Below are 16,323 nucleotides of genomic sequence, written 5' to 3' on the forward strand. Positions count from 1 at the left end.
GCACTGGGGAAGTGGGGGTTGTCAAGCGGTGGCGGTGGGCACAGCCCTGACTGTCAGACCGCCAGCCTACAGCCACAGCTGCCCAGGATACAGCGGCTGGCTGGGAGCCAAGGTCAGCACGGCAGGGCTCGGGACTGTTCACAGTTGACTGATCGCACACTCGTAGCTCACCGGCTCAAACAAGCTCAGGGACAAGACTGAATTCCCTTTGTAACAGACTGAAAGATGAAGCACTGAGGATGTCTTCTGAGAGCATTGGATGGATACTGTGAATAGAGCATAATTTAGGAAGTTCTGGAAGTTTTTAGATTAATTATAAGATTCTCATTTAACAGAGTAATGGAATGAAACTAGACACTCCTAAACAATATCTTCTGCACAATATTTTCACCTAAGAAAAGTGTAATAGTCTGTTAGACAATGTAACATTTGCTTTTAAAACCTTCTCTACTTTTCCTTCCTTTGTAAGGAAGGAAAAGTAGAGAATGACAGGAAGGTCTCAGCAGATATCTTAAAATCTCAGGGACACAATCGTCATTGCAAAAGGAAAGAAACATACAAATTACGCTTTCATTTTAACTCTGGGTGAAATGGCGACTTGCCAATAGATGTAAATGTGAGCCTTTTGTCCAATGAGTGCAGCAAGACGCTACAGTCCCACCTATGACCCTAAACAGGATAAGTGCTTCAAAGAAAATGGATATATGGATCCACGTAGTGCCTTGTTTTTGATTATACTATATTCCCAATGCAGGGGCCTCTGAGTATTCCCCAAAGTCCAAGATAAACAGCAAAGGTCATTGTACCTTTGTTCAAGTCCTTGAGCTTTGAGAAACATTCCGGATGAGTTTAGACAACCAGAAAGCGTTTTCAGTTTATCTTACATATAATTTGACCTTTTAAATTTTCTCTAGTATTTCTGTTAATGTGCCAATATGTGAGTGTGTTTACATTATTGTAATCAGTTCACTGCAGGTGCCTTCCTTATACTGTATAGTTTCCATTTCAGTGCTAAAGTAATACAAATACATACATACATACATTTCTGAAAAATAGACATAAACCACTAGTTAAGTCTTAATGTGTTCCTCATTTATTAGATGGATGTTTAAAATTTGCGCCAAAAAAGTTTACAGAATAACAATAAATCAGTTATATAGGTGTTACACACTGACACAGTTTAAACATAAATTAAATATCCTCACAGGTTGCACTTTTTGCAGGGCAACAAAGCTACACCCCTCATTACAGTGTAATGGATTACACTGTATAGATATCTTTGATTTTTTTTTGCCTGCTCCCAGTATGTCATCAATAAAAACACATGCACGTGCTACACAAATTAAAATTGTTTGTTACTGAAAAGCTCCTTAAATCTCAATCAAACAAAGCCTTACTTTCTACAAATGTTATTGTTGTTACATACATGTATGTGTATATATAAATATATACATACATATATCTCATATCTGTACCTAGTAGTTTAGGTTTATGTTGTGCTTCTATTTTTGCTGAATTGCTGTTTTTTATCATTTAAACAGGTTATTCCAGACTACCAATAGTCATAAGAAATGCCACTCACTTCTTAAAGCAGAATATATAGGATACAATATTTTGTGGACTATATAAATCAAGTCTGCTCACTATAAGGTGTGTATGCAGCTGTGTGGAGAGTGGCAAGTGATTGTTGCAAACAGCTGTCTGCTGGCTGATGCTGTGCCTTGCAATGTCAGAAACACTCATTTATATGCACCTGGAGCAAAGATATCTCAAGCGTCTCTGTCTTATAATTCAAATCAAGCTGCCTATGTTACCATAGCCTGTAGATGTTCATTCGGGAAGGGCACAGAGAAATAAACAAGGTAACGCAGCCCGAGTGGCTCTGACATTTAACTGAATTCTAATAGAAAGTGACAGGAGATTGACATTAAATGAAATTCATACAGGGCATCTAGAACAACCAATGTGTGAGGGACAAACAAACAGGGGGGAGAGCTGTTCACACTCGCTCACACAAACAGTGAGATGTTCTCACTTAAACACAACAATAGAGATGCAGTTTAATATTTACCTCTTTAATAAAAATCAGTAAGCTATAGGTTAAACCAAATAGGTTATTCTTATTTTAAATGTGTGATTTTTTTTATTCATCACAACTGACTTCAATGAATGTATTGTGCATTGTCCCACTGGTGCCAATAATAAATACAATTTACTGTAAATACACTGAAATATCTACAAAGATGCTGTGCATGTGTAGACAGAGCTTTCAGCCATCATGTCTTTTACTGTAGTTTAAGACAGTTTACTCCTGCTAGCGTTTACAGAATATGACTGGCAGGTAGAGGAACAAACCAATGGCCTTGGAGGTCTGCCAAATGGAGGTCAGTGAATCCCATTCAATCCCTGCTTAAAAACATGAATCACCTGCAGTGTCACTGCACTGGCTTGTTTCACCACTGTTGATAGAAAGGTTTCAAATTTACGTAGCAAGAACTCATCCTAAGGCTCAACAGCCTTTTGGGCTTTGGGTATAGTCGATTTGTACAAAACAAGACATTTTTGGCATTTCGTAGACTAAATTAATATTTCTATAAATCTATAATAGACAAAATTAGTAGATTGATCAATAATGAGTATAATCCTTAGTTTATAGTTATTATAATAATCATTTCTCCACACTTAATGTTGATGTTTTGACCTTGGATGCCACTTTTTTCAGTATGAGAACACTTAGAGAGAGCTAGGATGAAAAATCTCCCTTTGAGCTGAAATATACTTATAAGTACATAAAAAGAAGCTCAATCTCAATAATATCAGATTCCAGTGATTGGTTATCGCTAAAACTTATGTTTGGGTAGATTAAAAAATCAATTCCACCACCCATGAGAACATTAACTAGTTAACAGAGAAAATATATCTATTACAGGTCTTGCAGCATGAGTGAGATAAGGTGAGACTAAAACATTGTGAATGTACTGCTTTGATGTAATGAGTGTTAAATGATGTGCTGTGGAGCAGAAAGGCCATTCAGAGGCGTTAAGGTGTGGGTCATCTTACCCGGGAGGACTCATAGGAGGGACTGGACTCGCCACCTGGGGCCCAAGATGCTTGGTTGCTCCGCTCCTCCATACCTGTCAGAGAGAGAGATGCACAACTCAGTCAGCAAGTCAAGATTACTCACATAGTTCGATGTACAGTGTATCTACACTCTCTGTGTCTTTCTCTTACACAGACACGATGAAGATCGACTGAAACACAATTAAAATGGTGGTTTATGCATTGTCCCTGTGCTTGCGAATGTTTTCAGTTTAAAACTATTGTATTTCAAAAGGATTCTGTCTGTTATTTGCCTGTACTGTACATGAAATATGGACAATCGTACACTAAAGGCAAAGAAGTGCTTTAGAAGAGATAAGGAGGGAAAAATATTTAATGCTTCAATATTTTTAAATAATGGCTGGCAAAACCATTAATGCATTAATCGAGTGACAGAAGTATTTATTAAGTTTGAGTCACTTTTCTAGAAAAATGCCAAACATTTGCTTGTACCAGCTTCTCGAATGTATGTTTGCTTTTCTGCTTTTCTGTTTTATATCATAGTAAAAATAAAATATCTTTGAGTTTTGGATTAAAAACGTGAGAATGTGGCATGACTTTTTACTGGCATTTTCTGGAAAATGGATCAATCAAGGAAATAACTGTCAGATTAACTGATGAAAATATTTGGCAGCCAAAACAACGTGTCTATCCAGCAGCTTAGCATATTATTAACTGAAGCTAAAACAAAACTGGGAAACTCTGCAGAACTATTTGATAAATGGTATAGGCCTCACAAATCAGCAGTCTAATCCTGAAATTCACTCACACTCTTCAGAGATAACCTGCATGAAAGTTGTCAGTGTTACAGATAATTAGAAGGACAGGCCTACTGTATGTTATATCTAAGGTCTGAAAACTCATGTACTAACAGTTCAAGTAATGGCATAGTAGGGATGTGATTTTACAACTTAACTATCTTTTAAAATGACTAATTCATACAAAGCTTCATGACACAAAAAATGTTTTCCATGCTGTCATTTAGTTTGCTTTGCATAAATCATACCCATAAATAAACACCATTTTATGTGCTTCAGTGCACCAAAAAAAACAACAACTTACAACTTGATGATTTGGCACTGATGTATGCCAGGCTACTTTCAAACAGCTGAGCACTAAGACTTGATAAAACTCATTTTTAAATGAAAGAAAACCTCTATATTTCAAAAGTCAAACAGATAAACAAATAAAATCAATACACTGCAAAGCAAGAGCATCTGGCATATATTGAAAAATATAATATCTGATCTTTAGAATCTAATTTATGTGATATAGTCTGTAAACATATTTGATGCCTCAATTCTTCTTGCTGTTTGAAACAATATTGTGTTGCAGTAAAAGCCAAAGTCCCCACAAACAAAACATAATTGCAGAGCGGGTAAAGAATCAACATTCTCCAAGTTATTGATTGTCCCTGTTGTAATTTCATCTGTCTCAGCAAAATGCAATACCATTTGTTCATTTTTAGCTTCAAATAAAAAAATATCTGATTTAAAGAAATTGTGTACACTCGGAAAAATAATAATATATCAAGCAACAGACCACAACAGAACTTTTTAATATTAAGAATATTTTTAACTTTAAATGTATAAAATGATCGTTGCACTCAGGTGCCTCCAAGCAGCGCGGTCAGACATGAAATCCAGGAAAACAGTATGTACAAGAGTGAAACAAACAACTCTGATAAAAGCAGAAGTAGAATCTGCCCGGCAAAAAGCAAACAAAGTGTGTAATCACAGATCAGAACACACGGAGAACGTTTACCAGTTCTCTGATTCACTAAGTTATTGTACAGCTCAGCGAGCAGCTTAACCAACTATAGCTACTGATTCCCCTTAACCTGATTCAATGCAACTGAACTGATACTTCTTAACAGGGCTGCAACTAACAATTAATTTAATTATTGTTTAAACATTTTTTCTATTAATTGATCAGTTGTTTGGTCCATAAAATGTCAGAAAACCAAAGATCACAACTCAAAGATGTTCAGTTCACTGTCATAGAGGATCACAGAAACCAGGAAATTTTCACATTTAAGAAGCTGAAATAAGAGAATTTAAACTTTCTTTCTTCAAAATGATTCAAAACAATTATCGAAATAGTTGGCAATTAATTTAATAGTTGACAACTAATCGATTCATCCACTAATCCCTGCAGCTCTACTTCTTATGCGTCGGTATCAGATATTGTTTCAAACTGAGCACTTCAATATGAAAGAGAACTGATGAAAAGGTAGTATGATTTTGAGGTACGTGTTGTGAACGATACCCAATCTGAGATGTGATCAATTATAAAGAACATAGGTGTCATTTCCAACTGTCACCATGTCAATCAATTCTTAGTCAGAAAACTAATTATACACTTTACCAGAAAGCCAGTGACACTTCTGAAACCAGAAATCATGCTCCAGTGAACAGCGTTCAAGTTTCATCCTGACAAACATGTTTTTTTGCTTGAAACACAGAGCAGGTTCGTTTCCTGTTTTAAAGTCTTCATTATTATTATCAGTAGCTCACAAATACAGTCAGTGGTCTCACCTTCATCAGTTGGCTGCGTTATCATGTCCACATTAGGGCTGCTCACCGAATCGAAATATTATCCAAATCGCAATATGACCAGTCGCAATATGTAAATCACAGAAGCTTCATTTTTAATGATAAAAGTCAAATGTGTGACAAAACAGCGTCATAATGAAGTACTGTAGTGCTGCAGAGATACTTTTACTTCTACATTTGAGTCCAAATTTTGGTACTGTGACAAGACCGATGTGACATATTGTAGCCCAACTGAGGCCTTTTACACACTGAAATGTAACAATGGTCAGTGTTTGCTCTCTGGCCCACGGGGCTGTCATCTCGTCTGATTACCATCTCCTACCAGGGCTCAAGGGTCCCCTCTCTTCTCCGAGCACAGACAAGACAGCACAATAAGATTACTCACTGACACAAGAGGCAAAAAAAGAGAAAACAAACACAAATGCACGGGCTGTAATTTAGGTCTGATGATTTGGGAGAATGCTGCTTTACTGTTAAGCACTCTGTGGCAAATATGCACAAAATCCTACAACAGGAAAAGGACATCCATTCCCTCCTCACACACAGTATGCTCAAAGCTATAATCATGAACAATGACTCGAATGACTATGTGTTAAGGTCAGTAACTTGCAGAGAAGAACCCACAAATAATTATCACCCCTCTCTGCAGCTCTATTGAGCTTTTTACCTTATTTCCAAACGCACCAAACCGCAGGTAGACAAAGTTGGTGAATGTCTAATGAACATACACTCAGTTGGCAGTCCAACACAAAAGTATTGCAATAAATCCTCCCTTCATAAAAGGTATATTACATTTTTGTTGAAGCTGTATAAGAGAGGTATTGATCCAAGTTTATGATCATCATTGTTTGCTGTTTAGTTGTACTGTGATACACTGAGAAGCATCTCTAATATTTGTCCTCACCGTTTCAATCATTGAGGGTGCACTATATATATACATAGAAACAACTCTCAGTTGTGGTTATCCTGTAACATTTCATAAGGCATTAGCAAGAAACATATACATGTAATATTCTTGAACATCTGATGAGTATTTTTAATAAAACAAATAATAGCGAACTAATATGAATTTGTAGACTTTAAACATTTATCTGCATGTTTGACTATATTTTGGGTCTGTTCCAAAGGAAAAGGGCAAACTACTGAATGTAACAAAGACTTAAATGGAAGATGACTAAACCAAAGGGAGCCACATAGGGGAAATGTTCATTTTCCTGTCTTGCCTGTTCCCAGTCACAACTCCCAACACTGCTTGAGGATTCAATATAATACATTTTACTTGACTTGTCCGGTCACACAATCAAGTGTTTGATGCAGACCTATCAAAAAAAATATATATTTAACTACAAAACTTATATTCAGCAATTCTATTACAGGCCATATGGTGGATAGATTTTGTATCCTTGAATGTCCTGAAAGTATGGTGACCCTCAAGAATGTTTATATGCTGCATAAATTATAGGTGCACCAGCAGTATTGGTAAAGCTGATGTCAGGATTCAACACACACGAGAATAACTAAAACTGCCCTGACATCTATTTGTTCTTTGTGAAAAAAATATAAATCCTGTCTTCTCAGGGAAAGATGTCTCCTAATATGTGTCTATTTTTAAGTTAACGTCAAACATTGTTTAGAAGAGTGACCTTGGTTATGTAGGTGAAAGGTCATTCTATACACTATTCTCTATAATGTAGTTTACATATGACCATGACGAGAAATATGTCTAGAAAAATATGTGGTCTATTTCAAAGGATCGAGACGAATATGCCATCCTTATCTATACAGCTGCAAATGTCGCTGTGAACCTGTGGTTATGGTTTGACGGACGCAGCCAGCACAGAGATTTGCTGTCATAACTGACTCCTTTCTCACTGTCTCTGTTGGGTCTTTTATAAACAGCTGTACCCACCCAACGCTCCCAATTCTGCCAAAAGTTCTCTGTATCAATGATAAAAATGGTTTCAGTGACCTTGACGGGATATCATACATGGCTGAAGCACTGCAAAAGAAATTGAGGTAAAATATCAGCTTGTTCATGCACATTGTGAAACTGGCACTCTTCAGTATGAAATCTACAAGCTAGAGCAGATAGTTACACGCTGAAAAGTATGAAAATGTATCTTTCTCTATTTAGCACGTTATCACATCACAAAGTCTGGTGCGTTTTCCCACTTAGTGCAGTTTGTTTGTGTAAAAGCTGTCAATTAAACTCTAATAATAATAGTATAATAATCCCCTCCGTAATATTACAGTACAAGATGCATCTTTTTTTGTCCTGTCTCTTTGTCATGATTCATAACATGCACTTGATTTGCAGTATAATAATACTAATAATAATCAGTTATTTCTTTATGACACCAGATAACATAAATATACACATAAGAACCATTTAAGTGCAGCGGGACTTGCTGTCAGTCACCAGACTTTGATTTCCCCACGTGGATCCACATCACCAATACTGTCTGATCAATAAGTTAACCTGTCAGTCTGTATAACTTAAACATGAACCAGTTTAGACCAAATTAACTGAACTACAGGTGTAAAAGCGCCCTTAATCACATCACCATAGCACTTGTGTATTAAATGATCAACTTACCAGAGTCTTTATTGTTGTAGATGTCAATTACATTGCATAGAAAGTGATGATGTATTTGTTTTGACTAATAATTGGATCTGTTTATGATTTGCCACAAAATACCTTAGAACAGGTTTTTAGTTTTATTCATTTATAAGATGAATTATATGTTTTATATGAAGGAAAGACAGAAAAAGAGCAATTAGAGATAAAACAGAAAATTATAGTAAAGCATAAAAGTTATAACATAGTCAGAAGCCCCAACAATGTCAATGACACTTTCGTAAAAACACATGCTCAAAAAACCCAAGGTGTGTACAATAGAAGGCAATTACATATTTACTGCAATTATATCAAACAGTAAATGAGAACAAACACTTTACAATATAAACACAGAAACCCAACTGGTGTTTTAATATTCTTCCAATACACTGTTAAACATCATTAAATACATTCAGACACAAGGATCAACTTCATCTTTGAACATCTGAGTATGACTGAGGATAAAAGAAGCCTAAAGGGGTGAGAAAAAAGAAAGAAAGAAAAAAGGCTTCTGGTCCGGGCGGCATCTTTGCTAAAAGGAGAAATGAGAATTGTCAGTCATTTAAAAACTAGTTAACCTGATTCCCAGCACAAATATGTTTCCTATGACCCAAAATAAATACACGATCCGTATGTGCAAATACATTGACGGAGGGTCAATGTATGTGCAACTGCTACTGCAGTATAAATCATATCAGCTTCGTGCCACTGTATCACACAACACAACACACACAGTCTGGTAAGTTTAATTGATGTCCATGTTCATGTAAACAAACAGAAAATACACCCTGGCAGCGCTGACTTACAAAGAGCCTTTGGCTTTATTTGACATAATGGTTTCCTGTATAAATGAACTGTGAGCAGAACTAATGGTGAAACCAGTGACTACATCAAACGCATGTATACAAATAATGAAGAACCAGTTTTCACAGGGACACAGGTTGTTGGCTGAGTTTAAATTACACTAATTTGCCATAATTTAGAGTAATATTCTGGAGAAAGAGGTAACAGCCCTGTTGACTGCGTTATACAACAATTGCTTCCAAACAAACATGACTATTATGATCTATTATAATGGACGACAGTGAGTAAGAAACCAATGGCAAAAAGCAGACATACAGACGAAAAGGGTGTAAAATAAATAGAAAATAGAAAATTGATATCAACGCACACATAGATACGCTATCTCCATTGTAACCCCTATAAAGTACAGTCAATGTACATTACATACACAAATGTTGGCCGGGAAGGTCAATGTAATTTATAAAGTTCAAATAAACTGTACACTGAGCCACTCTGGGTTACACAAATCAACATGTACTAAGTTGCAACTAAGTCTATTTGCTATCTGGTATAATCAATAATCTTAAATCCTACATCTTAATAGAGTTCCAGTTAAAGTTGGGTACTATTTTTACTAATTTCTTATTAATCGTAAAGAGATAGACTTATAACCTTACTATATCGATACTAGAGATACAATGTCTTATAGCGACAACAGGATCGATACCAGAAAGTGATCAGTCTCTCTCTATGTTGTACTCATTTGTATTTAATTAAAGAGTAGAACTGTCTGTGCAAAAAAGACTCTCTGTCTCTTCTTTCTCTTCTCTACTACTGTTGTGTTCTGTAGTGCGATGAACCACCGCAGGCGCAGGGCACCGTGGCGGGCACCCCAGACTAATAATCCGACACTTACACACATGGCTGAACGAAAGAGAGGTATCGTTTGGAGCTATTTCACACAACCATGAATGAAAACGTAGCATCAGTTATATCAGAACTAGAATATTATAGTTCCATAGTTCCATCCAATCACCTGCCAAGTAGTTTTGAAAGGACACGTTTCCAGTGATGACTTTACAAATGGTTCTGTGTAACAAATCATCAGGCACAGCCAGCTTATTAGACTTGCTGACATACTGAAGAACAATGTTAACAATCTTGAGTTTTCTCATTGTATTTATCTTTCCTGTAATGGATTTAATTGATTAATTGATTTATAATTGAAGGTCTTTCAAGCAAGTTCATCATTAAGAATATTTCTAGAGATAAAAATCTGTTAATTAGTAATTCTTTGTAACCAGTTTGAGAATTGACATCATATAGCAGTCCCTTCAGGATTTCACTGGTTTTTATGGGGGTTGTAGTGGACTAAAATGTCTGATCTCGAGGCTTTCATGAGAAGAAGAAGATAGTTTTGTGTTTTAGGCTTTTTTGATCATATAATTCATTCGCAGGCAACTAGGCACTAGTAGTGTAGTGGCTCATCGTTTTTGTGCGGGGGTCTGCTATGATTTGTGGATATCGCAGAAAATTATTTGATCAGATTTGCAGAAAAGTTGCGGTGATTGGACAAAATTGCAAGGTTGCACAGAATTCACAACTTGATGGAGGGACTGACATAGGGCTGCAGTCCAGGTCAAGCATTTGGTTTACCCATGAAGCTAAACTCAAAGTGAGGCAGTGGTGAGGCTCCTTATAGCTATAGAGCCCCGCAAAGAAACATGCAGTTATTTTTATTTATTTGAGATCCAACTGAACCACTATATACCACTAGATGAAAATTACCCATTCAACAGCAGCCATCCACTGCCCCGCTGCCCCCACTATAGAGTCAATGGCCTCATCAAATTTGCATCATCAACACAGCTGGAAGGGAGAAATTATAAATCTCTGTTCGAGCCACTTTGGGTATTTTTTCCAATCCATCTTTCTCTGGCACACTTTTGAAGGGTCTTGCCAGTCCCACTCTGCCTCAATTATCTGGCTATGCCCAGCTGAGATGCAATAATCCAAACTCTCATTCCCTGCAATTTCCACACTTCTGTCTGCACACTCACTTTCCTTATGTTCACAATCACTTATGTAGGTGCTTCTTCCCCTACCTTGAGACACGGGAGCACATACTGTAAGCTGAAGGAAGGAGGGATTTACCCTCTATAGGCCTGATACACTTTAAGGTGCAGCAGTTCATTTTTGACATCATTATTTCTTACATGGTGAAGGTTTCATTTTGCATAATCTAGTTGCGTAACATTTTTTAGGAAAAAAAAATAAGATTACCAACTACCTCAGGTATTGATGTGACTTTCCAATAGTAGAAGACCTACATCCATAAATGAAAAACAAATCAAATTGCTTTCCATTATTTTTATGCCAGGTGCATCTTCTGACCACTGACACGTAAACAATCTCATCTCACATCTCTCATCAACTCATCTTTGATACGCTTTTTTAGATTTTGTTTAACAGAGTCTTTATTACATAGGAGTAATACTTAAGATCTGACATTTCCCATACATTAAGATATTTGAGTCAGAAAATGACTGAACACCACAAATCAAAGCATTCAACATTCATTGCCTTTCAGAAGACTCACAGTAATAGCATGATACGTTTTTTTCACACTGCAATTCAACAGTAGAAACCAAGGCTGCCCAATATGGTAAAAATAAAATCATACTTTGAGTTGCAAATAACATTCTTGATTAGTAGGAATGATCATTTTTGCATCACACTTTTCATTTTCACTGATAAAAACCCAAATAAAACCATGATGATTTGTTGGGTCTGTACCAAACAAACATGTTTTCTGGACAACAAGATTTATAGACAGAACTACACTACTATTATTATTATGATGCAGTTTGTCACATATTTTACATTTATCAAAAAACTGCAGCTTCTGCAATTTGGATTCTGCACTTGGTCATGATGTGCAAATACAACACTGATATTGAATAAACTGAACAAATATTATTCATCATTGTTTCCCTTTAACTAATCAATGATATCCACCAGAGCCTGGCAAGTTCTGTTGTTCTTAAAGCTATTATAGATAGTAGGGATGGATAAAAAATCTGAACCATTCGGTTGCTTGTCACGATTGGGGCGTGTATCTATTGTTGGGTTCATAAATCTCAGCTGACACAGATGAAATGTACAGTGCAGCTGTCAGTCACTCTTGGAAATAGCAAGTGGACAGTAGTCTACAGATTGGATCCTCCAGCATCGCTTCAGTCGGCTGTACGGGAGCATTACGCATTTAGTGCGTGGTGTGTCTTATGCTAGCAGTAACGCTTCCAATATGAATTATTTGCGCCAACATCACCACAGTGTGTCCGTTGACAGCAAAGAGGTGAGAGTCTGGTAAGAAAGAGCACCTCCTTTATTAAAACAGCCTCTCCATGCAGATTGAGACGGGGCAAAATCCATAACTAAAACACTGGGGGGGGGGGGGTTACAGTGAAATGATATGCAGGTTTGTGAACCGTTCCCCCCCAATAGATTATAAATTATGACCAATAAACAAGCTGATATTTGATTTTACAAAGAATATGGTTATTAAACAGTCGTGACACAGATATATGCCAGAATATTTTACAGTGGAACAGAAAACCTTTTTTTTTTATCAAACAACAGTTAATATACGTTTGTACATTTCTAGGAAAATTCTTTATAGCAAATTTAAATAAATATCTTTTAATAAAATTAGGCAACGTGTAACGTCATGTCTAAATTATTATATTTTTTTTTAGAAATGGTACAAAACAACGATCCACATTTAGACTTTGTTAGGTTTCTAAAGGACAAAGGACCAAATAACACACAACCGTGACAATGAGCTTCGTCTGTAACACACAAACTCTTTTCTGCTCCAAACAAAAAGCACCGTGCTGATGTTTGTCTATTTTAGAAGTCACAGAGGGCAAGAAACAGCCTAAAGGTGGCTGTCCACATCTTACTATATTAAATCATAAAACACATGGTGTCTTGTCAATACAGCACATGGGGGACTTCAATGCTTGAGATGGTTGTAGTGTCAGTATATGAGTATTGCTCTGCAGACAAATCAGCCCCTAAGAATCAAAAGTTTCATTACATATCATCAACAACCTGGCCAGTGACAAACTTTTCATTATCCATGCTTAGAAAATATAAACTTTACCAGTTTATTAGGTACACCTGCATAACCTGATGCAACCAAGTAAAAAAACACGGCAATAAATCCTGTCGTGGACACTTTCTGTTAACACTGTTTCAGAAAAGAGTTCATTGCTGTGCTGAGCTACATTATATTAAAAGGTGCATCTGATATGTTGTCCACAGGTTGATCAAAAACACTTATATGTTTCTAAAAAAACAACCAGACCAGTAATAGTCTGAAGCTTTTGTGTCACTAATGAGTAAAATTAACATCTTTGAGGGAACCTCACCAGGAAGGTGTGACTTTATTTAAAAACCCTCTGACTGGAGATTCGTTGTCATTTGTGTTCCTGAAAAGAGCGGACACACAACGTCCCATTCACTTCAATGATTAGGTATTCTCAAATTCATCCCCACAACTCCATAGTTCATGAGTGACAGCTCTGTTCCTGTTTCTTTGTCTTTTCGTTCAGTTTCCACTAAGTGTGTGTCTTTCGTTTCACAGATAACTGACAACAACAAGGCTTTGTGGACGCACACAAAACATGCTTTCAGAAAACATAATGCCTGATTGTTGACTTTCTCTAGTGGCACATCAGACAATAGATGTGCTTCGGATTAATGTCCTCTAGCATTTATAGCCAGGAAGCGATCCAGATCCAGAAGCAGGGAATCTGAACTCTTGTCATTACAACCAAACCCTCCACAAACCTATTTAACCATAAAGATGCTCACAGATAAACAAAAAAAAAGACTATTCAATGTGTGTATGAGGGCTATCAGAGGGATGGGACAATTATCACACTACAGAATAATTTAATGAGAGGATGTCTAACAATCCCATTAAACTACACTGCAATTCACAAGCAGCTCCACTTTTGATTGTGATCACAACAGAATATCACACAGACATATTAATTAACCCAAAATAAAATGTACCCCACACACACACACCTCACAGCAAACCCTGTTGAGAACATACTGTATCGTTTCTGTGACACTAAACAACACACCTTGATCAAAGCAGCCACAACATGCCTGATTTATGCCTTTTTTTGCATCTGACAGTAAAGTAAAACATTCACTGTAATACGCCCCGATGGTAATTAGATAAATAAAACATTTACACACATCTGTGGCCTAGACCGTGCTTTGTTAGACATCTTTACTCCAGCACTCCGCTATAATTCCAGGTGGAGAGCTTATGTTTCAGGCACCAGATGTGGACAGTGCAGACACGAGCGTGCAATGCAAAACTGAAAAAAATAAATATCAGGGTTGTTTTTTTTTAATAGGTTTGAAGGGATCAGGTCCTACCTGATGCACTGAACTGACTGCTTCCAAGTGTAGTGGGCCTGTTTTTCCCACCGCTTACAGGTGGAGAGAACATCTGAAAGGAAGAATACACACATATACCTGCAATTAGAAACCATTCAGACAGACAGCTGCAATCATCCTCAAAAGCTGCTCATGGTTTTTAAAAATTAAAAGATAAGGTTGTCAAATCATATTACTTAACACTGATGTTAATTGATTAGTTAGTCATAGCCAATTTGGTCCTCACACCTCTGAATCACTAAAGGGAAATAAAATAATAAATAAGAAAAGGAGTGAAAAAGACAATCCTACCGCACTAAAATCCAGCAGGTCACTTAATTCCTTGTCTGTTCCGAGAGCGGCAATCCGCTGCTGAGGATTCATCCTGGCGATCTAGAAACCTGAAGAAAACACAGTCCATCAGGGTCACATCTCTCTCTCTCTCTCTCTACTGCTGCTGCTTTATTCAAACAGCAGGGACGAGTGCCACAGGAAATGACCAATGCCCAGAGAGAGGGTGTTTGTTATGGGCGCAGAATAAAAGACCATCACTGAGAAGTAAAAGTTGGCTTCTGGCATTGAAGCATAAACAGACACTGACAGTTGTTTGGCCACGTTATAACGTTTTGGTTCACACAAGCTTTAGTGTGTGTGTGTGTGTGTTGGTTAAAAGAGAGAGAAGAGGTGGAGGAGCTCTCTGAATGGATGTTACAGCTTATTATTAAAAACCAGGAGCTGCAGCATCGCCTGAACTGCAGTCACATTATTCATCCTCTAATAACACCGCTCACTCTTTCACAGCTTTCGCCGACCAGGCTGCCGGCTGACCACGTTAATGTCAGATATTATTCATATTATTATTTTAAACATGCATTATCGATGGTTAACGTTAGCTAGCCGGCTAACGCTAGCAGCACTTATTGACTCAAAGAGAGAGAGAGAGAGAGCTGGCGACCCCACAACCAGCGGGGTTAGGCGTTCATGAAGAGACGACCATTTACAAACAGTATTACAACACTGGGTCGACATAAGTAACACGGAGCAAACACACACTGCAGAGGACACTCTCAGTCCCTCTGCTCCTCAACACAAAACGCAATGATGGTCTTTTCTCAACTCCCAACTTCTTTCACAGGTCCGAAAGCGTTTAAGGCAAACTCACACAGATTTTTTACCTTTTCTCCGATTAAAATCCCGACTAGGGTGATCTGGTGGAGACTCGCTGTCTTGCAGTACGCCTCGAAATAGCGAAATATTGAGTTAAACGGCGATACCTGGGGAAAATATCCTCTATGTATATCAGTTACGAGTTTCCCTTAGGCAGACATTTTTGGTTTGCAAAAGCCTCAGCACCACGATGACATTGGTTATTGTATCCCTCCGCCGAGCACAGTGACATGATGGTCCCACACACACAGCGGGAGATGCTGCAGGAGTCAGCGCACACCGTCGTGGGGTCACACTCATGCATCACATGCTTATCTCTGTCTGAAAGGTGCATTTGATGGATTATAATGGGCTGCAGCATCACAGTAATCTTTTCTGTGTATTTATTGTGCATTTGGTTGTATTCAAATCTATTTTTACGGCATTGTTGGTGGTGATACATTTGCTGCAGCAGGGGGGGTGTAAGCAAGGCTGGATTATGACTAGGTAAAGTTGCCTGCAAGGCTCTGCACCTAGAGAGGCTTTCACTGCATGTCAATTGGATTAGGTCATTTGATTCATTGTAAATATAAGGGAAAATTTAAATTAATCTTGCTGCGCCTTGTATTTGCACTGGATTTAAAGGTTCAGTGTGTAACA

The 16,323-nt window shown here is 37.5% G+C and overlaps 1 protein-coding gene across 4 annotated transcripts in view; it reads right to left on the minus strand.

Annotated features, from left to right (window-relative positions):
* tcf12 (transcription factor 12) overlaps positions 1 to 15,865 on the minus strand; it is a 75,566-nt gene extending 59,701 nt beyond the window's left edge. For 3 of the 4 annotated variants that reach the window (XM_035682273.1, XM_035682271.1, XM_035682270.1), the window contains exons 1-4: positions 15,693 to 15,864; positions 14,830 to 14,918; positions 14,518 to 14,590; positions 3,061 to 3,134 (exon numbers count right to left, since the gene is read on the minus strand). In XM_035682273.1, the coding sequence (XP_035538166.1) occupies positions 3,061 to 3,134; positions 14,518 to 14,590; positions 14,830 to 14,901 (219 nt within the window). In that variant the 5' untranslated portion in view covers positions 14,902 to 14,918; positions 15,693 to 15,864. Of the gene's footprint in view, positions 1 to 3,060; positions 3,135 to 14,517; positions 14,591 to 14,829; positions 14,919 to 15,692 lie in introns of all 4 variants that reach the window. The other variant, XM_035682274.1, reaches the window with a different exon arrangement.
* Between the last annotated feature and the right edge of the window lie 458 nt (positions 15,866 to 16,323).

Source organism: Morone saxatilis, unplaced genomic scaffold (genome assembly GCF_004916995.1).
Source record: "Morone saxatilis isolate NCDOM2014 unplaced genomic scaffold, NCSU_SB_2.0 Contig11, whole genome shotgun sequence".
Classification (NCBI taxonomy): Eukaryota; Metazoa; Chordata; class Actinopteri; family Moronidae; genus Morone; species Morone saxatilis.